The 21,008-nt window shown below is 42.2% G+C and overlaps 5 protein-coding genes, 1 long non-coding RNA gene and 1 pseudogene across 9 annotated transcripts; 4 read left to right on the plus strand and 3 right to left on the minus strand.

Moving 5' to 3' along the window:
* Positions 1-283: 283 nt before the first annotated feature.
* Positions 284-1,406, minus strand: LOC147347563 (uncharacterized). The gene is made up of 2 exons (XR_015152303.1): positions 1,282-1,406; positions 284-543 (listed from the first exon to the last, which is right to left on the minus strand). It is a non-coding gene; the product is annotated as an uncharacterized LOC147347563 (long non-coding RNA).
* Positions 1,407-3,884: 2,478 nt separating this feature from the next.
* H1-2 (H1.2 linker histone, cluster member) lies at positions 3,885-12,325 on the plus strand. 3 transcript variants are annotated; one of them, XM_086369922.1, is made up of 3 exons: positions 3,885-5,225; positions 5,652-11,048; positions 11,642-12,325. In XM_086369922.1, the coding sequence occupies exon 1, from the start codon at positions 3,927-3,929 to the stop codon at positions 4,566-4,568; it is 642 nt and encodes a 213-aa protein (XP_086226048.1). In that variant the 5' UTR covers positions 3,885-3,926; the 3' UTR covers positions 4,569-5,225; positions 5,652-11,048; positions 11,642-12,325. The 3 variants fall into 3 exon arrangements, with proteins under 3 accessions (XP_086226048.1, XP_086226047.1, XP_086226049.1); XM_086369921.1 differs by having other exon boundaries at positions 5,652-5,776; XM_086369923.1 differs by lacking the exon at positions 5,652-11,048.
* On the minus strand, positions 10,232-10,804 carry LOC147347565 (histone H3.1-like). Its single transcript, XM_086369924.1, has one exon. It carries the CDS (start codon positions 10,802-10,804, stop codon positions 10,274-10,276), a length of 531 nt encoding a protein of 176 aa, XP_086226050.1. The 3' UTR covers positions 10,232-10,273.
* Positions 10,232-12,021, minus strand: LOC147347566 (histone H2A type 1-D-like; annotated as a pseudogene). The gene has a single exon (XR_015152304.1). The product of XR_015152304.1 is annotated as a histone H2A type 1-D-like (transcript).
* A 53-nt stretch (positions 12,326-12,378) lies between the features above and the next one.
* Positions 12,379-12,802, plus strand: H2BC3 (H2B clustered histone 3). The gene has a single exon (XM_086369926.1). It carries the CDS (start codon positions 12,379-12,381, stop codon positions 12,757-12,759), a length of 381 nt encoding a protein of 126 aa, XP_086226052.1. The 3' UTR covers positions 12,760-12,802.
* A 6,076-nt stretch (positions 12,803-18,878) lies between these two features.
* On the plus strand, positions 18,879-20,777 carry LOC147347568 (histone H2A type 1-B). The gene has a single exon (XM_086369928.1). It carries the CDS (start codon positions 18,879-18,881, stop codon positions 19,269-19,271), a length of 393 nt encoding a protein of 130 aa, XP_086226054.1. The 3' UTR covers positions 19,272-20,777.
* LOC147347569 (histone H3.1) lies at positions 20,230-20,777 on the plus strand. The gene has a single exon (XM_086369927.1). It carries the CDS (start codon positions 20,230-20,232, stop codon positions 20,638-20,640), a length of 411 nt encoding a protein of 136 aa, XP_086226053.1. The 3' UTR covers positions 20,641-20,777.
* Positions 20,778-21,008: the final 231 nt, after the last annotated feature.

Genomic DNA, 21,008 nt, shown 5'->3' on the forward strand with positions numbered 1-21,008 from the left:
TGTAGTTCTGACTTTTTGAAATCATTATAAAAGTTATTTGAAAACAAGCTTGAAGAATAAGGTGCCTATTAATGCCCTAGGTTTCTTGTGTCACTTTATGTGATTCTAACAGCATTTCCAAAATGGTAGGTAAATATATTTTCCAATGTAATGCTCCTTTTATAATACTCTCCATGTATTTATTGAGCTTCCACTATGTGCTTTACTATTATGGTTCTCTGTGGAGTGTATTTTGACAGTGTGCCAGGGAATAAGATACAGAATCTTTAGTCTCAGCCCAAAGTTTCCTTAGTGAGTCAGGAAAAAGCAGGTTTAATCACTCCCAGTTGGGGCTTACAACAAGCAGACAGAACTCTATTCTGGCAAAGTAGAAGGAGGAAGTGAAAGAAAAATCGATTGTCAGTCCCTGACCCATACACCTGTCCCAACCACTCCTTTCACTCTCCTTTGAATGCATCTTGCTGTTTGAGCCTCTCTCTCCAGCTCCATTTGCACTTGACAATCTGCTTTGCATCTTTTACTTTGTCCGTCAGCTTTCCAGATCTGAAGAAGATGAAACGAAATTAGCCAACTCATAATAGTCAGGATGTGTGTAAATACAAGTATACACAATTTATTGCAAGGCAGATATTTAACTCTGTCCTCAATTTGTGGCTGGCTATTTTGAAACCATCAATTTTGAGTGGAATGACCACACCCTTAATCTGAATTTTCCCTTGAGCTAATTTTAGTACGACTTTTTTTGATCACGGGCTTGTTCAATCTTATTGCAAAGCCTGAGACTTCCTGGAACATCTATAGGCTCTAAGGTCACTTTAAAGCAAATGGTCAAAAAATTTTGTATCTTCCCATCTTTTAGAATAGTTTCTAATGATTCAGAGCCTGTAGGACAAACTAACCAAGTGTCAAAGTATAATTTTCAAAACATGACTCTCATACAAAGACTGTGCATAGTGAGTTTGTACATGGGTCAAAGAATGATTTAAGTATTAATGACAGAACTAGCAGAATGACAAAGGTAGGTCAAAGCAGGATGCAGGAGAATGAAATATGTTCAGGGCAAGAAAGAATGCTGGAAAGCTGAAAGATCAGATACAAAATTGGTTAACGTCCTATTAGGCAATACAATCATAACTTTTGGGGTTATCTTTTCTACTAGAAAGAATTCACTTGCATCTCTACTATACAAAACCCTTATTAGTGTATCAATCTTCTATAAGGAAAGGTCTAATTTTATATACTCTGAGCCTAATCAAAAAGTAAATATTAAGTCAATGTTACCTTTTCTAAAGCCATGCTGTTCCATATGAAAGTTGTCAGTCATATGTGGTCATTGAGCACGTGTAATGAAGCTAATCTGCAAATTTACAAATGTAAAATACACACCAGAGTTTGACGATTTACCCTATAAAAAAAGAATAGAAATGGTCTCATGTTTTTTGAAGTATCAATTACATATTGAAGTGATAGTAGTTTGGATATACTGAGTTAAATAATATACATTATAAAAGTTAAATCTACCTGTTTCTTCTTACTTTTTTCATTGTGACTGTTAGAAGGTTTAAAATTATGTGTGTGACTTACATATCCACATTTTATTTTATTCTATAACATGGCCTTAGAGCATTACATGAACCAGAAGTGGACTTGTGGAGAATTCTCTAATGCAGCTTGAAAAGACATGAAGACATATCTTTGTTTTTTACTTTTCTCAGTACTAGTTACAGGGATCTAGAGGAAAGTCTATGTGTTTTTCTGCCTCTGACCTGCACTATGTGGCCAGAAGGTTAGGAGCAAGAATTTGAGTGGCTGGTGTCTGGTTCTGGATTTTAGATTTGCATACAGAGATGTGATTTGATTGATTAAACCTGAGTAGTCATATCATAAAACTGAATCACAATAATCAAATTTACAGGTTGCTGATTTCCAAAAACGAAATGAAAGTGGCTCAGTCCTGTCCAACTCTTTGCAATCCCATGGACTATACAGTCCATGGAATTCTCTAGGCCAGAATACTGGAGTGGGTAGACATTCCCTTCTCCAGGGGAATTTCTCAGCCCAGGGATCAAACTCAGGTTTCTGGCATTGCAGGTGGATTCTTTACCAGCTGAGCTACCAGGGAAGCCCGATTTGCAAAAAGGGACACCAATTTCTACTGAAGAGAAGTTCAGTGGCATAGTAATCAAGACTCTACATAGCTCTTTTCCTGCTCGTTATGCGCCCTTAGCTGAGTTTCAGATGAACAGGCGGTTCACTGCACATAGAATCAGAACAAATTGCATGTTCTTGTTTTATTTTTTTGCCAAAATATATTTGTATGATGAAGGTGCTTTAGTTGTTCATACACTTTCAATGATTTCTTACAATTCCTATGCCCAAGTCACACTGATGGATGGCAGGTCTAAAGTGATTTTCTATGGCTGCTAATTCACCCATCACTAATCTTATTAGGTTGCTAATTCCCAGAGGACATGACCAGTAGTAGACATAGTTTCCAAATGTTGAAAGAATGTTATTCAGTGAAATCATGGGGCTATCCTTAGTCTAAAAGAAGATGTCTCATGTTTCATTCATCACTGAACTTAATTTATCACATTTTTTGATTACCACATCTAAGACTGATGTCTTTAGTACATACTTCCATCTAGATGTAGTAGTATAGTGAACTTCAGAATAGAATACATACAGTCAGTTTTAGAGGGGATAAAAGGTGAGCTTATCAGCAAAAAGTGGTATAATAATTTATTTTTTCTAATTACTTTTCTCTATGTCTGTTTAAAATTTTGTCATTTCACGATTTCTATTTAAAATCTCTAGTTTATCTTAAAAGTCAAAAGTGTGTCTTGTCAGTTGCTTTATTTCCATCTATATCTTTGAGTTCCCAGTTAGAAAGTGTCCTGTGCCATGACATATGTTTAGATATTGTTACTGGAAGTAATCTAGAATTTTCGTGTGCTGCAATTCATTTCTTTAGTACAGCATACAAAAATAAATAAATGCTTGCTTTCTTTGAAAACCGATCATCTAAATGTCCCTCACTGTTAAGTCTATTGAGGGTTATTTGTAGGCTTAAGAGGGTCTTCTTTCTTCCCTCATTATCCCTATTCTTGAGGGCCAGACCCCCCGCCTTGCACAACCCAGAGGGGAACCTGAGAGCTTTGAAAAAACAGCCCAATTTCTCGCCTTTGGAGAAGTGAAAAGAGTGCCCCGCCCCCATCTATGAAAAGAGGGATTTGATAAAGTTTCAATGTCTTCAAATCAAAGATTTAAGTCTCTAACCCCCCATCACTCAGGACCCCCCAAGGCTTACGAACCCCCTCCCATCCCGCTCTAACAGCTTTGGACTGGTCCCAGAATCCTGGTCCCAGTCCACAGTTCCTGTGGGTCTGTACGCAGAATTCACAGAGGACCTGTGTTACTTCCCTTGCGAAGAAACAGAATTATGGTGAAAATTTAGGTGGAAACCATTTCGTTTTTGGTCCCAAAAGAAGAGAAGCATGTGCCCAACCACCCCTGAGAAAAAGAACTTTCAGGGGCAAAGGAGCGAACAGGTAATTTAGAAGAAAAACAGAAAGTGGTCTCCGACTGCCCAGGACTTCCCTAGGAGTTGGGGGAGTTCGGGACGTCTGGACGTGTAGTGTTTGTGATTGTGAACAAAATAAATGGAGAGCACGAAGCCTGAGGCTTCTCGGATCCTTTCCTGACCAAACTCGGGTGATTTGGTGTAGGGTATTTTAATATTTTCCCCCTTTTGTGAAGTAGAACAAACACAACTTGGGCGCATCGCGGCGGCTCAGAGCCTGCCAGCCAGGCGGGCGACCGGAGCACCAATCAGCGCGCGCCTGCGCTCTATATATACGGCGGCCCGGCCCAAGCGCAGCTTCATCGGCGCTTTGCCACTTGTACCCGAGTTCTAGATCTTCACCATGTCGGAGACTGCTCCTGCTGCTCCCGCTGCCGCACCTCCTGCGGAGAAGACCCCAGTCAAGAAGAAGGCTGCCAAAAAGCCGGCTGGGGCGCGCCGGAAGGCCTCCGGGCCCCCGGTGTCCGAGCTCATCACCAAGGCTGTCGCCGCCTCCAAGGAACGCAGCGGCGTGTCTTTAGCTGCGCTCAAGAAGGCACTGGCGGCCGCCGGCTACGATGTGGAGAAGAACAACAGCCGCATCAAGCTGGGTCTCAAGAGCTTGGTGAGCAAAGGCACCCTGGTGCAGACTAAGGGCACTGGGGCTTCTGGTTCTTTCAAGCTCAACAAGAAGGCAGCCACCGGGGAGGCCAAGCCCAAGGCCAAGAAGGCGGGTGCGGCCAAGCCCAAGAAGGCTGCCGGGGCGGCTAAGAAGACCAAGAAAGCCACGGGCGCGGCCACTCCAAAGAAAACTGCTAAGAAGACCCCGAAGAAAGCGAAGAAACCGGCCGCAGCTGCTGTGACCAAGAAAGTGGCGAAGAGCCCTAAGAAAGCTAAGGCTGCCAAGCCCAAGAAGGCCGCCAAAAGCGCAGCGAAGGCGGTTAAGCCGAAGGCCGCTAAGCCCAAGGTTGCCAAGCCCAAGAAGGCTGCACCCAAGAAGAAGTAGGTTGTTAAATCGTCTGCTTCTAAAACCCCCAAAGGCTCTTTTCAGAGCCACCACTGATCTCAAAAAAAGAGCTGTATACTCCTTTTCGTGTTGTGTATCCCTATCTTCTCTAGATTCTTATTCAAGGGTAGGCTTACGCGGGAGTTATTGCAGATGGCTGGCACTACCCAAGGAACAGCAGTGAGAGCAGGGGAGAGCGGTTGCTGTGAGTTTGCAGAGTTTGAACCCGTTCCTGTGGGTTGCCCCTTGCCCTGCGGTGTCTTCTGTCAGCCTCCTGGTCAGCAGTTGCAAGCGCTTTCCGCTGGCTTGCGTACTTGGGATTTCCGCCGGCCCCGCCCCACTCCTGTGAAGAGCAAAAACAACCAGCACTAAACCCAGCCAGTTTCTCAGTCTTACGGGATATTCCGATTGGGCTAAAAACTCATTCAAAAGTCCCGCCTTGCTCGCCGGTTGGCTCATTCCTCCAGCCTGTGATTTTTCACCCTGTTTTTAATTGGATGGTGACTGTCTTCCCTCTGTGGTCTCTTAATGTTTTCTTTCTGTTGGGTTAGCCCTATTTGCTTGATAGAGAAATGTGTCGTATTTCGGACGTTTTCTACGTTTTCAAAAGTCAAATTTGCTGTCGTGGGGGCGTTGGTATTCAACCCAGGCAAGAGGGTGGGTACTGACGCCGTTGCCTCACATTCTTAATTCCTGTTTACTCTGGCAGCAAAGGAACATTTGAAAAATGCTACAGCGGTGGCAGTGATTCTTCCACCAGAAGCAAAGCTGGACCAGGGATCTTTCTGTTCCTTGCACTTTCTAACTTTATAAGCAAATGTGTGATGATTTGACAGCATCAAAAACCACTTTTAGTCGGCCATTTTGTCCTGGCCGGCCAGTCAAGGATCCTTCTTTTCGGGAACCTCAACATCTGAAAATCGTAGATGCTTTAAACGCCTTTTTGTGAAATCCAAATGTTTCTACGCTAAGTAAAAAAAAAAAAAAGTGTATACTGGTAAAGTTTTGAAACGTGTGTATATGGGATGGGGTGGCGTTTTTAATAAAGGGCTTTTTTTTTTTTTTTTTTTTTTTCATTAACAGCGTTGTATGTGGATTCTTTCATTTTCATGTCATGTCTCCTGGGTAGAGAATTTCTCAAGACCGTTTACCGGGGCAGGGGCTTCTGCAGACCTGCAGCTCAGTTTTTCAACCACAAGGACGAATCTGTGAGTTAACGTTAATTCCTGCATTATTGGTAGGGGCCACGGAGTTCATTCCTAGTCTTAGTCACTGTGTGGGAGGAAAGCAAAAGGTCTAGTGGATAAAAAGCATAGAATGGTAACCAAAGTGCAAAGAAAAGCAGAGATGAGAGATGTATAGAAAAGGTTGCAATGTCTGTATTAATGACACCTGAGTTCCTGGTTCTTTGAGCTGCCTGAATTCCTGCCACAGGGGACCTTTCCACTTATCTCAGGTTGGGTCAAGTTGCAATAGCAGAAGACCTAATAAAGACACTCCAAATCAAATCACAGTTAGGGCTTATAGTAACAGCACCATGTTCTTTTATGTTCGAATTTTCTGTCAAATAATTTCATTTTCACATCCACTCTAAGAGGCAGGGGACGAACCAACTTAAGCAAAAGTTGATTCTCTTATTTTTCTTTAAACCTCTTGTGAATGCCCTTTTGTGGTGTAAATTTATTGGGTTTATAGAGTTGATCCTAACACTGAACGTTTCCTGCAACTGTATTTGCATAAATTAAAGATGTTCTTTACTTTCAAATAAAACATGTTCATCAAAAACAAATGTAACTATTCTCTAGTAAGGCTAGAGGGAAAGTTCATTCACAGAGAGCTTAAGTCACTGTAAAAATCTCTCATTTCATTTTACTTTAGTCTTTAGATAATGTTCAACAGTTTCCTCAGTTTTATCCAAGTTCTTAAATTATGTTCCCTTCCCTCTCTGTGAGGGAAGTTTACATAGTTGACTGGGGTCTAATAACCCATTCATTTGAAACTAAAAATTAGCTAGTTTAACAAAAAGTCCGTTGTCACAATTTGGTTTATAAAACCTAAACTTTAACATTATTAATATTTTCAGTATTCACTTATTATTATAAAATACTGAGAACAGCATTAATATACTTTAATTGGCCAAAATGGCTGATGAGCCAGAAATGGCAGTGAATACTGCATAAACTGCTGAGTGATAGATAATGAAAATTCATGAAATCTTCATGTATGATAGAAATGTAACAGAAATTAAAGTCTCCTTGCAAAGCATTATTCTATTTTTTTCTGTACATACTCAGTGCTTTCATGCTGAAAAAGTAAATATCTTATTACTTCCCCTAGGCAATGCTCTAGGTATCATATTTTCTATGCTTGAGGGAGATATAAAAGGTAACTTTGTGTTTCAAATCCATGCCAAAGAGAAACAGGCCCAGAACTAGATATGATTACATCATTAAAGAATTTCAGAAGGGAACAGGGATTTAGGGCACAGAGGTAACAGCAATAGTGTTTTAAGGTAGCTTTTTTTTTTTTCTCCTTTGGACGTGTCATAAGGCAAGTGGAATCTTATTTCCCTAACCAGGAATCAAACCCATGCCACCCAGTAGAGAGTACAGAGTCTCAACCACAAGACTGCCAGGGAAGTGTCAATATCTGGCATGTCTTGAGCACTAATTTACAAGGTGCCAAGCACTGTTGCTGAGCACTCTTCATTTGTTTTCAAACACATTCTTGTCACAGTTCTTTAAGATAGGTGCCATTATTACTGAGGCTTGGTCACATTAAGGACATAACTATTTACTTTCTGATCAGTAAACCAGTATAATAACCCTCCATGAAGAGTGCTGTTCCTCTGAAATATGGTAAAGAGCCACATATGTCTTAAAATTTTTTCTAGTAGCCACATTTTAAAAAAGTATAACAAGTAAAATCATTTCAATAATATTTAACCCACTAAAATAAAAATATTATTTCAGCAACTAATCTAAGGTAAAAATATTACGAGATTTTTAAATTCTATTTTTCATACTAACTCTTTGAAATATGGCATGTATTTTACACTTCAGCTCATCTCAATTTAGACTAGCCACAGTTTCATGTGCTTAATAGACACAAATAACTAGTGGTTACTGTTTTGAACAATATAGCTCCATAGTCAGAGAAGGCAATGGCACCCCACTCCAGTACTCTTGCATGGAAAATCCCATGGATGGAGGAGCATGGTAGACTGCGGTCCATGGGGTCGCTAAGAGTCGGACAGGGCTGAGCGACTTCACTTTCACTTTTCACTTTCATGCATTGGAGAAGGAAATGGCAACCCACTCCAGTGTTCTTGCCTGGAGAATCCTAGAGGCGGTGGAGCCTGCTGGGCTAACGTCTATGGGGTCGCACAGAGTCAGACATGACTGAAGCGACTTAGCAGCAGCAGCTCTATAGTAAATACTGAAAGGAAGACTCAAGAAAATATTTACCCTGGAGTAGAATTTAGACGTTTCCAAGGAAATAATTATGATGACCTGGTCCTGAAGTCTAAGACTAAAGATCATAAAGTACACTTGGTTATCTCTAGGAGCTGATGTTTCTTCTGGTCATCCTGCCCACCGCACCTCATACCAGGCTTCTGACCACAGGAATCTGATAACAGATTTTAGCAACAGCCAGGCCACTGCAGGCCCTCCCTGTTCATCCTGAGGCAGCCGAATCTCCAAGAGAGTTTCTGTTGAGGAGGAAACTAGGTCTGATCATCATTTCTGTATAATCTATTTTATTGATCAAAAATATTTAGTTTGGGTTTGGCTTCCCGGCAACGATAACTTCCTCCTCTATTAAATAGAGACAGTGAGAGAACTTGCCTTTCAGTGTTGTAGCAAGTGTTATATACAATAATTTAGGTCAATTAGATCCTGCAGTACTTGATCCATGGAAAACTATCAGTGTTAGTTATTAGACTGACTCTTCTAAGGAATCCATGGTTTTATTTTCTTCCTTGCATAGGGACCTCTCTAAAGGTGGTGATATTCAGTACAGAGTGGATCAGTAACACCTGTAAAGTTGTCCCAGAGAATTTACCTGGACTGAAAGTGTTCCCATTACTCAGAGTTGACTTTATGTCTTCTCAATGAAGTTTCTTCTCCTGGTATATCTTTTTGAAAATGGTACCATCATCCAAAGCATCATGCAAAGCAGTGCTCTATCCCAGATTACTGAGAGTCATCCAAGACCAGTGATTCTCAACAGGGTACTCTGCTGAGGTACGGTAGAACCGAGTAGTAGGAGGACAGGGAAGGCCATATGTAATTTGGAAAAGCATAGCCAGTGCTGAAAGGCAGATTTACCCTGAAGATATGAAACTCAAGTGTCAGACTCTGTACTTCCAAGGCCCTGGAAGGGGCCCCTGGGAGTATAGTCTGTTCACATGCTCTCATTTAAAAGAAATTCTTTTAAATGTTGGCATGTTTTAATTAAGGCTGGTTAAAACCTTTATTTCCACTCAATGTTCTTTTCTGTTACAATTAACCTTTGTCTGATTATTTTGGGATATTGATGAGAATATTTAGGACTTGAAAACATGTACTGAATCTAAATTTTTGGGGGGATTAATGCAATATATAAAGTGATGTGTAGATCTGTTCATATATAGTTCACTTGTTGCTAGCCAATCTGATCTAAGAATGTCTTCAGGGAATACTACTTATCACTGACAAAAAGTGAAAAGTGAAATTGTTAGTCATTCAGTCGTGTCTGACTGTTTGCAACCCCATGGACTTTAGCCCCCCAGGTTCCTCTATCCTTGGAGATTCTCCAGAAAAGAATACTGGAGTGGGTTGCCATGCCCGTCTCCAGGGGCTCTTCTGACCCAAGGATAGAACCTGGGTCTCCTGGATTATAGGTAGATTCTTTACCATCTGAGCCACTGACAAACTCACCTAAATTACTGGTAAGAAATTGTACTAAATGTCATTTATCTGTGTGCCCAGTAATGAGAGTGAGTACATAGTGGAGAATTGAGATGCGAAATGTATAACGTAGAAGCTAGTCTTTGAAGAATTCTTCCAAATTTTAAAACTCACATATGAAAATTTGACAGAGGATTTTCAAATTATAAAACAAGCCTTAAAGCGTTACTTGACATTACTTGTAGTGCTTTAAAGCTGAAATTCTTCTCTAAGTTATCAAGAGGATAAAACAAATTGTAATCAATCATCTTAAGTGAATACTGAATTCTCTTCCCACTGTTGACTTAATATACTCTACAAAACATTTCTGAACATTTCCCTTTAAAGATGGAACCAGAATATAGTCAAAAATATAGGCAAACAAAGCATTATAGTTTTGTATTCAAGTTAATAAATGTGGCATTTTCCTGAGTTTTGTGCCAGATACGGTTTCTTAAAAAATACGTTTCCTCATTTACTTGCTAACTTTGTATAGTCACCACGTTTTATCACCTGTAGGCCTCAGGAATCGGTCTATTCCATTGGATACATTATACCTCTAGACGTGAATATTTAAATGAGACCTTAGGCCTTAGTTATCAGTGACAGTTCTCTAGGTAATTCAATAGCTTTTATGAACAGTAAACTTCAACTCAACCTGTGCTTTCTACCTTTTCGTAGTTTCTAATGCCTCACTGACAGTGTTACAGTTACTTTCGGTGAAAATGTGGGTGGCTCTAAAAAGAGCCTTTTTTAAGTACAGAGAAAACAACTTTATGCTCTCTCCCCGCGGATGCGGCGGGCAAGCTGGATGTCCTTGGGCATGATGGTGACGCGCTTGGCGTGGATGGCACAAAGGTTGGTGTCCTCGAAGAGCCCCACCAGGTAGGCCTCGCACGCCTCCTGCAGCGCCATTACCGCAGAGCTCTGGAAACGCAAGTCGGTCTTGAAGTCCTGCGCAATCTCGCGCACCAGCCGCTGGAACGGCAGCTTGCGGATCAGCAGCTCCGTGGACTTCTGGTAGCGGCGGATCTCGCGCAGAGCTACCGTGCCGGGGCGGTAGCGGTGCGGCTTCTTCACGCCGCCGGTGGCCGGCGCGCTCTTGCGGGCCGCCTTAGTGGCCAGCTGCTTGCGCGGCGCCTTGCCACCGGTGGACTTCCGAGCAGTCTGCTTAGTACGAGCCATCACAAGTGAGTGATCAGAAACCAAAGGTCTGCTCCAAGCGTAGGTAGTTGCCTTTAAATATAGTTGGAAGCATTCTGATTGGTCTCGGAATTTTTCAAAAGTACCGCGCGATAAAACCATTGGCTAAAAAGTGACCGGGAGAGACCCGTTATTTACGAAAGAATCTGATTGGATGAATTACTTCTACCCCTATTTTCTATGCCTTTTTTTTTTTTAAATATAGGCGATCCGAAAGAATTTTTCTAAATTGTTTCATCTTATTGCCAACTTCAACGTACATAACGAGCCATTTAGGCACCATGTTAACTTTTGATTCAGTATACAAGTGGGACCTGATATTCTTAATTCTTGACACGTTCTCAAGGTGGTATTTCTGCGCCAATCCTAAATTGAGTACAATTGTTCTTTCTCCCCCACAGTCGGGTTAGCTTTAAGTAAATCTCGAACTACCAGGACTACCACTTTCTAACTTTGGTCATCAGATCTCCCCTAATTCGGAGTTTATCTTCTGTAAAACTACATGCCAGGGTGCCTGGGTGGATGATTTAAAAAAATCACATGCATGCAAAGGTGGAATTGATGACATATATACACTGGAACCTGATAAACTTTCATCGGAAAAAAAAAATTGTTTTAAAATTTTGAAAGCAAAGGCAAGAGAAAACTAATCTTGGCAAGAGTAATTTCTTTGCTTTTTGTTACTCTCAAGACTAAGTACTGTTCTAGTTTCCCTTTCTCTTTATAAAGGCCCTTGTGGATTACAAAGGTTTCGCCAGCTATGCACTAAAATAATGCTTGTGAGGACATTTCTAGAATCTTTATTTTAATATCACTTGTCTCTTTATAATTAACCACCTACGCAGCATAAGCCGCCTACCAGCTTTTTTAAATGAAAATGTGGATGGCTCTGAAAACAGCCTTTAGGCAGTTTATTAAAAAGTTTCTTTTTTTGTCTAGGCTTTACTTCCTCTTCGCCTTGTGGTGACTCTCGGTCTTCTTGGGCAGCAGCACCCCCTGGATGTTGGGCAGGACGCCGCCCTGGGCGATGGTGACTTTGCCCAGCAGCTTGTTCAGCTCCTCGTCGTTGCGGATAACCAACTGCAGGTGACGCGGGATGATGCGGGTCTTCTTGTTGTCCCGGGCCGCGTTGCCCGCCAGCTCCAGGATCTCTGCCGTCAGGTACTCCAGCACCGCCGCCAAGAACACCGGAGCGCCGGCTCAACCCGCTGTATAGTTGCCCTATCGCTTCGTCCTACTGGAAATTGTAAACCAGCGCGGGAAGACCGAGTTTTGGCTTTAGCTCGAGTTCTGCCTCCTTGTTTACCACGTCCAGACATAGTTACCTTGTACAATTCAACAGCAAAACTTGTGAGCAGAAAAAAAAAAAAACGCTGGATGACCAAGGGGGAAAAAAAGAAAACTTTTTAATAGACAGCGGAGGGATGCGCCAGTTAGGTCTCCTATTGGTCAAAAGTACGATGCTTTTCTATCCAATAAAAAGAGAAAATGTGTATCCCTTATTTGCGTAAACCACTCCCTCCAGACCTTAGGGAAACTGTACTGATCTTACCCAATCAAAAGTGAGAATTCTCGATTCCTCATTTACATTGAAGCACTATAAATAAATGGTTTTTAAACTCACACTACTTATCTTTCTTGTGGATACTACCCCCTAACATTTCTACGGCAAAACAATGCCTGAGCCGTCTAAATCTGCTCCGGCTCCTAAAAAAGGCTCTAAGAAAGCCATCACTAAGGCACAGAAGAAAGATGGCAAAAAACGCAAGCGCAGTCGTAAAGAGAGCTACTCTATTTATGTGTACAAGGTTTTGAAGCAGGTGCATCCCGATACTGGTATCTCATCTAAGGCCATGGGTATCATGAACTCCTTCGTGAACGACATTTTCGAGCGCATCGCCGGCGAGGCGTCACGCCTGGCGCATTACAACAAGCGCTCGACCATTACATCCCGGGAGATCCAGACGGCCGTGCGCCTGCTGCTGCCCGGGGAGCTGGCCAAGCATGCTGTTTCTGAGGGTACCAAGGCCGTAACTAAATACACCAGCTCCAAATGAGTGCCTGCATAGGCATTTAATTCAAAGGCTCTTTTCAGAGCCACCCACTTTATCGAAGAAGGACTGTAACGGTTGTTTTCTCACGGGGTAAATGCAGTTCTGTCCTATTGATTAGATTTAAGCATCTACTCTAGTGGGGTTAATAGTTGGAGCAATTTTTGAGCCAGAACCTCTAGCTACTTGAAAGGTCTCTTGGCATTAAAGAGACATCCCCCAAAAGACACATCTTCCTGTTTGCCATGGACTAAGCATCCAGATGCTTGGGAATGCTCACTCTTCTCCACGAGTCCTCTTTAAAAATTTTTGATGGTGATTAGAATTTTCCTCCCGGGTAAGGAAGTGGTTGGGGGATTTCAGAGTCCCTATCCTCAGGGCATCGTTATGCAGGTTGCCTTTTCAGGGTAGGTTGCAGGGAAGGCAAGTCAGTGGAGTTTTCTCCCTGTTCTTGGGGAAACTTAAGCAAAATCACCTGTCGTTCCTTTAATAAACCGCGGACACTTTTATAAGGTGTTAACTCAAACTCTGCACATGGTTGAAATGAGATTTTCTAGTTTCTCATTATAATTATTGTAATGGAAAAAGCCAATGTAAAGCCGTTTCCATTTTTCTTGCATTCCTGACATCTGGGTTCCAGTTTCCTGGGTCATTTACTTTCCTGGGATGACACTAGAAGGGGTTGAAAGTGTGGCACTCCCAATTCGAGGAGGGGAAAATGGTTTGAATTTCCTGCCCTCCCCATCTGGTGTCTCCTCATTTGCAGACTAGGAGGGCCCCAGGTGAAGAGGAAGGTGTGCTAATTTTTCTTGGGAAAATTTTTTAAAGAACATACTACTCCAAAAATAATCCTGATAGGAAGGGCCTTGGTTGTGGAAAAGGAGTCAGCGGGGCTGGATGAGGGGAAGAGCCACGAAAAGTCAGCGGTTGACTGCATATTAAAAAGGTGGGGGAAAGTCTTTTCCTTTGGTTTATAAGCACCATCTTTAGGTGACATACATCAGTGTGTTTGGATAAGGAAATAAAAACTCGAAGTAGAATTTCTCAAAAAGACCACTTTTAAACTTTGAAGTTAAATGAACTTTTCCCAGATCCCACACAAATTAGGTGACTGCTGTATGAGAAGACTTCCCTGTCTCAGCATACACAAAACATAGTTGTGAAACAGAAGCTTGTCTTAGAAGTTAAATTCTTGGTTTTTAGATTGTAACCCCCTCCCCTCATCTCTGGGGGAAAAAGAAAAAAAGATTGAACTCAAGCTGCAGTTTAAGAATTGCTCTCTGGAGGGATGAGATCTTGGTGGCAATATAATCTCAGCCTCTTCAAAATTATCTCCTGGGGTAGAAGTTCTTGTTATTTGCCTGCTTGCTTGCTTCTATCTTCCTTCTCCTTGCCCCCTCCTTTCTTCCTAATAGTTGATATTTTACAGAACTGTATACAGTCAGCAAAACAAGACCAGGAGCTGACCGTGGCTCAGATCATGAACTCCTTATTGCCAAATTCAGACTTAAATTGAAGAAAGTAGGGAAAACCACTAGACCATTCAGGTGTGACCTAAATCAAATCCTTTATGATTATGCAGTGGAAGTGAGAAATAGATTTAAGGGACTAGATCTGATAGAGTGCCTGATGAACTATGGATGGAGGTTCATGACAGTGTACAGGAGACAGGGAGCAAGACCATCCCCAAGAAAAACAAATGCAAAAAAGGAAAATGGCTGTCTGAGGAGGCCTTACAAATAGCTGTGAAAAGAAGAGAGCCAAAAAGCAAAGGAGAAAAGGAAAGATATACCCATTTGAATGCAGAGTTTCAAAGAATAGCAAGATGAGATAAGAAAGCCTTCCTCAGTGACCAGCGCAAAGGAATAGAGGAAAATAATAGAATGGGAAAACTAGAGAGCTCTTCAAGATAATTAGAGATACTAAGGAAATATTTCATGCAAAGATGGGCTCAATAAAGGACAGAAATGCTATGGACCTAACAAGTAGAAGATATGAAGAAGAGGTGGCAAGAATACACAGAAGAACAAAAAAGAGCTTCACGACCCAGATAATCACAATGGTGTGATCATTTACCTAGAGCCAGACATCCTGGAATGTGAAGTCAAGTGGGCCTTAGGAAGCATCACTACGAACAATGCTAGTGGAAGTGATGGAATTTCAGATGAGCTATTTCAAATCCTGAAAGATGATGCTGTGAAAGTGCTGCACTCAATATGCCAGCAAATTTGGAAAACTCAGCAGTGGCCACAGGACTGGAAAACGTCAGTTTTCATTCCAATCCCAAAGAAAGGCAGTGCCAAAGAATGCTCAAACTACTGCACAATTGCACTCATCTCACACACTAGCAAAGTAATGCTCAACATTCTCCAAGCTAGGCTTCAGCAATACGTGAACTGTGAATTTCCAGATATTCAAGCTGGATTCAGAAAAGGCAGAGAACCAGAGATCAAATTGCCAACATCTGCTTGATCATCGAAAAAAGCAAGAGTTCCAGAAAAACATCTACTTCTGCTTTATTGACTATGCCAAAGTCTTTGACTGTGTGGATCACAATAAACTGTGGAAAATTCTAAGAGGGATGGGAATACCAGACCACCTGACCTGCCTCTTGAGAAACCTGTATGCATGTCAGGAAGCAACGGTTAGAACTGGACATGGAACAACAGATTGGTTCCCATTAGGAAAAGGAGTACATCAAGGCTGTATATTGTCACCCTGCTTATTTAACTTATATGAAGAGTACATCATGAGAAACACTGGGCTGGATGAAGCACAAGCTGGAATCAAGATTGCCAGGAGAAATATCAATAACCTCAGATATGCAGATGACACTACCCTTATGGCAGAAAGTGAAGAAAAACTAAAGAGCATCTTGATGAATGTGAAAGAGGAGAGTGAAAAAGTAGGCTTAAAATTCAAGATTCAGAAAACTAAGATCATGGCATCCATTCCCATCACTTCATGGCAAATAGATGGGGAAACAGTGGAAACAGTGGCTGACTTGATTTTGGGGGGCTCCAAAATCACTGCAGATGGTGACTGCAGCCATGAAATTAAAAGACGCTTAGTCCTTGGAAGGAAAGTTACAACCAACCTAGACAGCATATTCAAAAGCAGAGACATTACTTTGCCAACAAAGGTCCGTCTAGTCAAGGCTATGGTTTTTCCAGTAGTCATGTATGGATGTGAGAGTTGACTATCAAGAAAGCTGAGCACAGAAGAATTGATGCTTTTGACCTGTGGTGTTGGAGAAGATTCTTGAGAGTCCTTTGGACTGCAAGGAGAGCCAATCAGTCCATCCTAAAGGAGATTGGTCCTGGGTGTTCACTGGAAGGACTGATGTTGAAGCTGAAACTCTAATACATTGGCCACCTTTTGCAAAGAGCTGACTCATTTGAAAAGACCCTGATGCTGGGAAATATTGAAGGCAGGAGGAGAAGGGGATGAGAGAGGATGAGATGGTTGGATGGCATCACCGACTCAATGGACATGAATCTGTGTAAACTCTGGGAGTTAGTGATGGACAGGGAGGCCTGGCGTGCTTTTGTCCATTGGGTCACAAAGAGTCGGACACAAGTGAGCAACTGAACTGAACTGATACTCTTAAATGCAAGCCCAAACCAAAACCTGAGCCTCCTAATCTCAAGGGTAGGCCCTTCTGACATCTGTACAAATAAATACATGGCTGATCTTCACCAAGCAAAAAAAAAAAAAAAGTTATATGACTGGACTTCAGGCTAGCCTTCACAACTGTAGCAGAGGAATGATGAGAAGCCAAAAGTAAAATTCATACATCTCCCCAGTTAATTCTGATGAACTACGGACTTTACTCATTAAAGTGTGACAGGGAAGAGGCAAAGTCTTCCACCATGTTGGAACTGTGACTTTAACCTTTGCTTTTGTGGCTTTTGTTATCATAATCACTAAGCATGCTGTCTATAGCTGTAAGCAGACCTGTTTGAGGAAAGTAGTTATCACCCTAGGTAACTACAGTGTAATTTGAACTAGGACTGTAGACATGGCCGATTGTTAATTAAATTCTTTTCTGAGTCTCACTTTTTCTATTTGGCCCAGCAAACATTTGTTTACAAAACATTTGTCTTTTTTCATTTTACAGTGAATTGCCTGTGGACTCCCCTTTGAAGTCCCAAGCCCCTAACCCCTAATCTGAGATGGCATAACAAGCCTCAACTGTGTAACTTGTCCTTGGGTCTAATTTTTATTTCATCCAACCTGCAAATGAAACTAAATTTGACTTTTCCTGGTAAATCAGCCTCATACCAGTTTAATTCTTAGATCAACTTGAAGAACCTAGAAGGGTAGAGGAAACTTTTTTCCTCCCCAAGACCACAAGGGCACACGATGTCATCATCTAGAACACAGGCACTTAACACTGCTCAGCAAATATATGTGAATAAATGCTGAATGTACATTTGTCTTAAGTTCTCTTCATCCTTCTGATTCACAGTGATTTTTCTTCTCCCTGGGCTCTTATAATATTTATTGTTTGAAACCTTCCATTTTAGATGCCGACTATGCTCTACTACTTAAACTTCAGGTATACAACCCCCTGCCTCCTCTCCCCTGTCCTTTTCAAAATAGTACGAAGTCTTTGAGGTAGCATCTATCTTTTTACAACTCCCTTATGGGTTTTGAAACATTTCAGACACTGGGCCAGTGTTACGGATGTGTATTGCTGTTGTCCATGGTGAAGATAATAATAAAACGGAAATGAATATTGCTGAGAAAAAGTCATTGGAGTCAGAAGACTTGAGAGAAGGTAAAAAAGAAACTCTTCTTGGTTGCCTGGATCAAAACATAGTTCTCTGACAGAATTGGTTTAGGAGCGATTTTTTCCTAACCAGGTTCCTGTTCCTTGTACCATCTTGCTTAGGAGTTAGTAGACTTATGGGCTCGAGTCCTCAAAAATTCCTGAAATGATAGTCCACATCCATCTGAGTCCCATCTATTTCTATTTCATGGATCATTATAAGAAAAAAATGGCAAATTTCACTTGGCAACTTCTCAATTTTAGGTTTCTCGACATGAGAGCTTAAGACCAGACTCTGTACTAATATTAGTATAGTGTATTACAGTATATATTATAATCTCATTTTGAGTATTTATATGCTATGGGGGTGGTTTGTTCTCTCGTTTCTTAGGAGTCCAGAGACTTATGTGCTGCAGTTTTTAGTACTCTAACAGCAAAAAGTCCAGTACGATATGCACAATGATGGAGTTTTCTTAAGTAATTAGTGTCTTGCGTGTGGGAGCCAAGTGAGAAAAAACGGACGGTGGAAAGGTTGGGAGTGGCACTGAGGAATGATGACCGTTTTCCAGCCAGGAGTTTGGAATCCTTGGTCCCATTCAACTCAGTGTTATTTAGCCAAGGCAAACAAACTGCGTCTCTGTTTCGCGTTCTCTAAAATGAGGACAGGTCTCTACATGCCTCCCAGGTGATCCTGGAAGACCTCATAGGTAAGTTGAATGAAATGGAACTTTTTACTTTTCAGATAGTGTAAGTCTTGGGCCAAGATAAAAAAACCATTATTTCCTCTTCATTTTCCCTGTAAAGAGTTAGAAGAGATAAACACTGAGCATACTAATACTTGCCTCTTAAATATTATCTTTACGAATTATTCTGCATTTATTCCTTTCTAAAAATCATGAGGCACAATTCCAATAGCTAAAAATTCAGAACAATGAAAATAGCCCCTCCTGTTTATTTTAAGAACAGTCGGTTTGAGAAAACCAAATAACTCCATTATTACTAGTATTAAAATTCCATCAGACTAGATGAGAAAGCCTTGTATGCAAATGAAGGATACAGGTTGCGATTTCCCATAGGTTCAACATAGTAACCAATGGGAAGAGTGTACAACTAACGTCTACTTATTATAGACTTATTAGTTCTTTTTTCAGGAAGTTTTTGTCACTAGACAGAAATCTTGTATGCAAATTAAGGATGCAGGTTCTGATCTCCCATTGGTTACTTAATGTTAGCCAATGGGAGGATAACACAAGCCTACCTTCAGTTAGTATAAATACTTCTTTCGCTTTGGTTTTACTTATTTTCTGTTTGGTTTTCCTTGTGAAATACTTTGCTTCGTGATCTAGCAGGTATGTCAGGCCGTGGTAAACAGGGTGGCAAGGCTCGCGCTAAAGCTAAAACTCGTTCTTCGCGTGCTGGGCTCCAGTTTCCCGTGGGCCGCGTGCACCGCCTGCTCCGGAAGGGCAACTACTCCGAGCGTGTCGGGGCCGGCGCACCGGTGTATCTGGCAGCGGTGTTGGAGTACCTGACAGCCGAGATCTTGGAGCTGGCGGGAAACGCAGCCCGGGACAACAAGAAGACCCGCATCATCCCGCGCCACTTGCAGCTGGCCATCCGCAACGACGAAGAGCTCAACAAGCTGCTGGGCCGTGTGACCATCGCTCAGGGTGGTGTGCTGCCCAACATCCAGGCTGTGCTGCTGCCCAAGAAGACTGAGAGCCACCATAAGGCCAAGGGCAAGTAAAGTGTTCACGTTCCCACGGCACTTTTACTTTCAGTTACCCAGGAAAAGTCGATATATACAAAGGCTCTTTTCAGAGCCACCCACTTTCTCCATTTACAGAGCTGTTATGCTTTTTAATTGTGTCTGTATGAAGGTTGTGATATCAGGCCGAAAATCACAAGTAGGAAGTGGGTTCCTCACTACTCGAGGAAAACTTAACTCCACTCAAAATGTTTGCGAGGAATTTTTAACAGAAAAATCACGAGTTTAAATTGGCCCGTTAAACTGAGTTGAGTCCGATTCTAGTCAAACAGTATTTCCTTAATTCCAGCGGTACGTATGACATGTTTTCCCCACTGGAGAGTGAGAGTTCACTAGTGAAAGGTGCTGAACTCTTACATTTTTTATTAATGCAATGGAACACCCAAACACTCTGCATCTAGATTCCACTTTATAAAAAAATGTTATGCTGAAACAACTGAGAGTAAGTTACAGATCATTGACACGTCAAAAACATCTTGGTTGTCCACAATGATCGTGTTACATCCGAGAAAATCTGAGTGTCATTTTAGTTGTAGCCCACCTACTCTTTCTAAGCACTTCCAAAATCTGGTGATTGTACTTATATATATATATATATATATATATATATATATATATATACATATATAATCCATCGGCAGTGTCCGTGTTGCTTTGTAATTACTTTCCTGTATATTTTAGAAGTGAAAGGGTAAATAAAATGAAGTCAGGCCATTGGAGTTGGTATAGAAAAAGGGCAGGTTCATTCACCAACCGGAAAGTAGCTCTTGATTCTTCCGGGCAGCCAGGCAGAGAAATGGACCAATCAGGGCAAGGCGCGGGTATTTTTGAATGTTCTCGGGTCCAATAGGTGTTCGCCTGGCTGTATAAAAAGAGGGCGGCTGCCTGCCTCTTGCTGGCGTTTGGAGAAACTGTAGCCATCTGTTCGTCCTTTGTCATGGCTCGGACTAAGCAGACTGCTCGGAAATCCACTGGCGGCAAGGCCCCGCGCAAGCAGCTGGCCACCAAAGCAGCCCGTAAGAGCGCGCCGGCCACCGGCGGTGTGAAGAAGCCTCACCGCTACCGGCCTGGCACCGTGGCCCTGCGCGAGATCCGCCGCTACCAGAAGTCTACGGAGCTGCTGATCCGCAAGCTACCGTTCCAGCGGCTGGTGCGCGAGATCGCACAGGACTTTAAGACCGACCTCCGCTTCCAGAGCTCGGCGGTGATGGCGCTGCAGGAGGCGTGCGAGGCCTACCTGGTGGGGCTCTTCGAGGACACCAACCTGTGTGCCATCCACGCCAAGCGCGTCACCATCATGCCCAAGGACATCCAGCTTGCCCGCCGGATCCGCGGGGAGAGGGCGTAAACTTGTTTTCCATTTGAGTGCGAACTATAAACCCAAAGGCTCTTTTCAGAGCCACCCACAACATCAAATAAGGGTTGTACCACAAGGGATTAGGATTACCCCTATTCCCAATAAAGTTGGAGCAGAGCGGAACTCCATTCCATCGTCCTCTTCCTACTTCCGCAGCCAAGTAAACCCTGGAGTTGTGTGTGAGAGGATCTAACCGTAATCGCCTTCCAGTTAGCACTCCAGGTCTAGTTTTATGTAATTTTGTTTATGAATCTGAAAAGGAATTAGCAAATCCCCCATGTAATGCTCGGTTTAGCACCTTGGCTTCTGTAAACAGGCTTGTTTGTGCGTTAACCAACTGCCAGAGATGGCGTTGAAAG

The sequence above is a fragment of the Bos grunniens genome, chromosome 23, assembly GCF_055505025.1.
Source record: "Bos grunniens cultivar Pamir isolate PY7600 chromosome 23, Bosgru_T2T1.0, whole genome shotgun sequence".
NCBI lineage: Eukaryota > Metazoa > Chordata > Mammalia > Artiodactyla > Bovidae > Bos > Bos grunniens.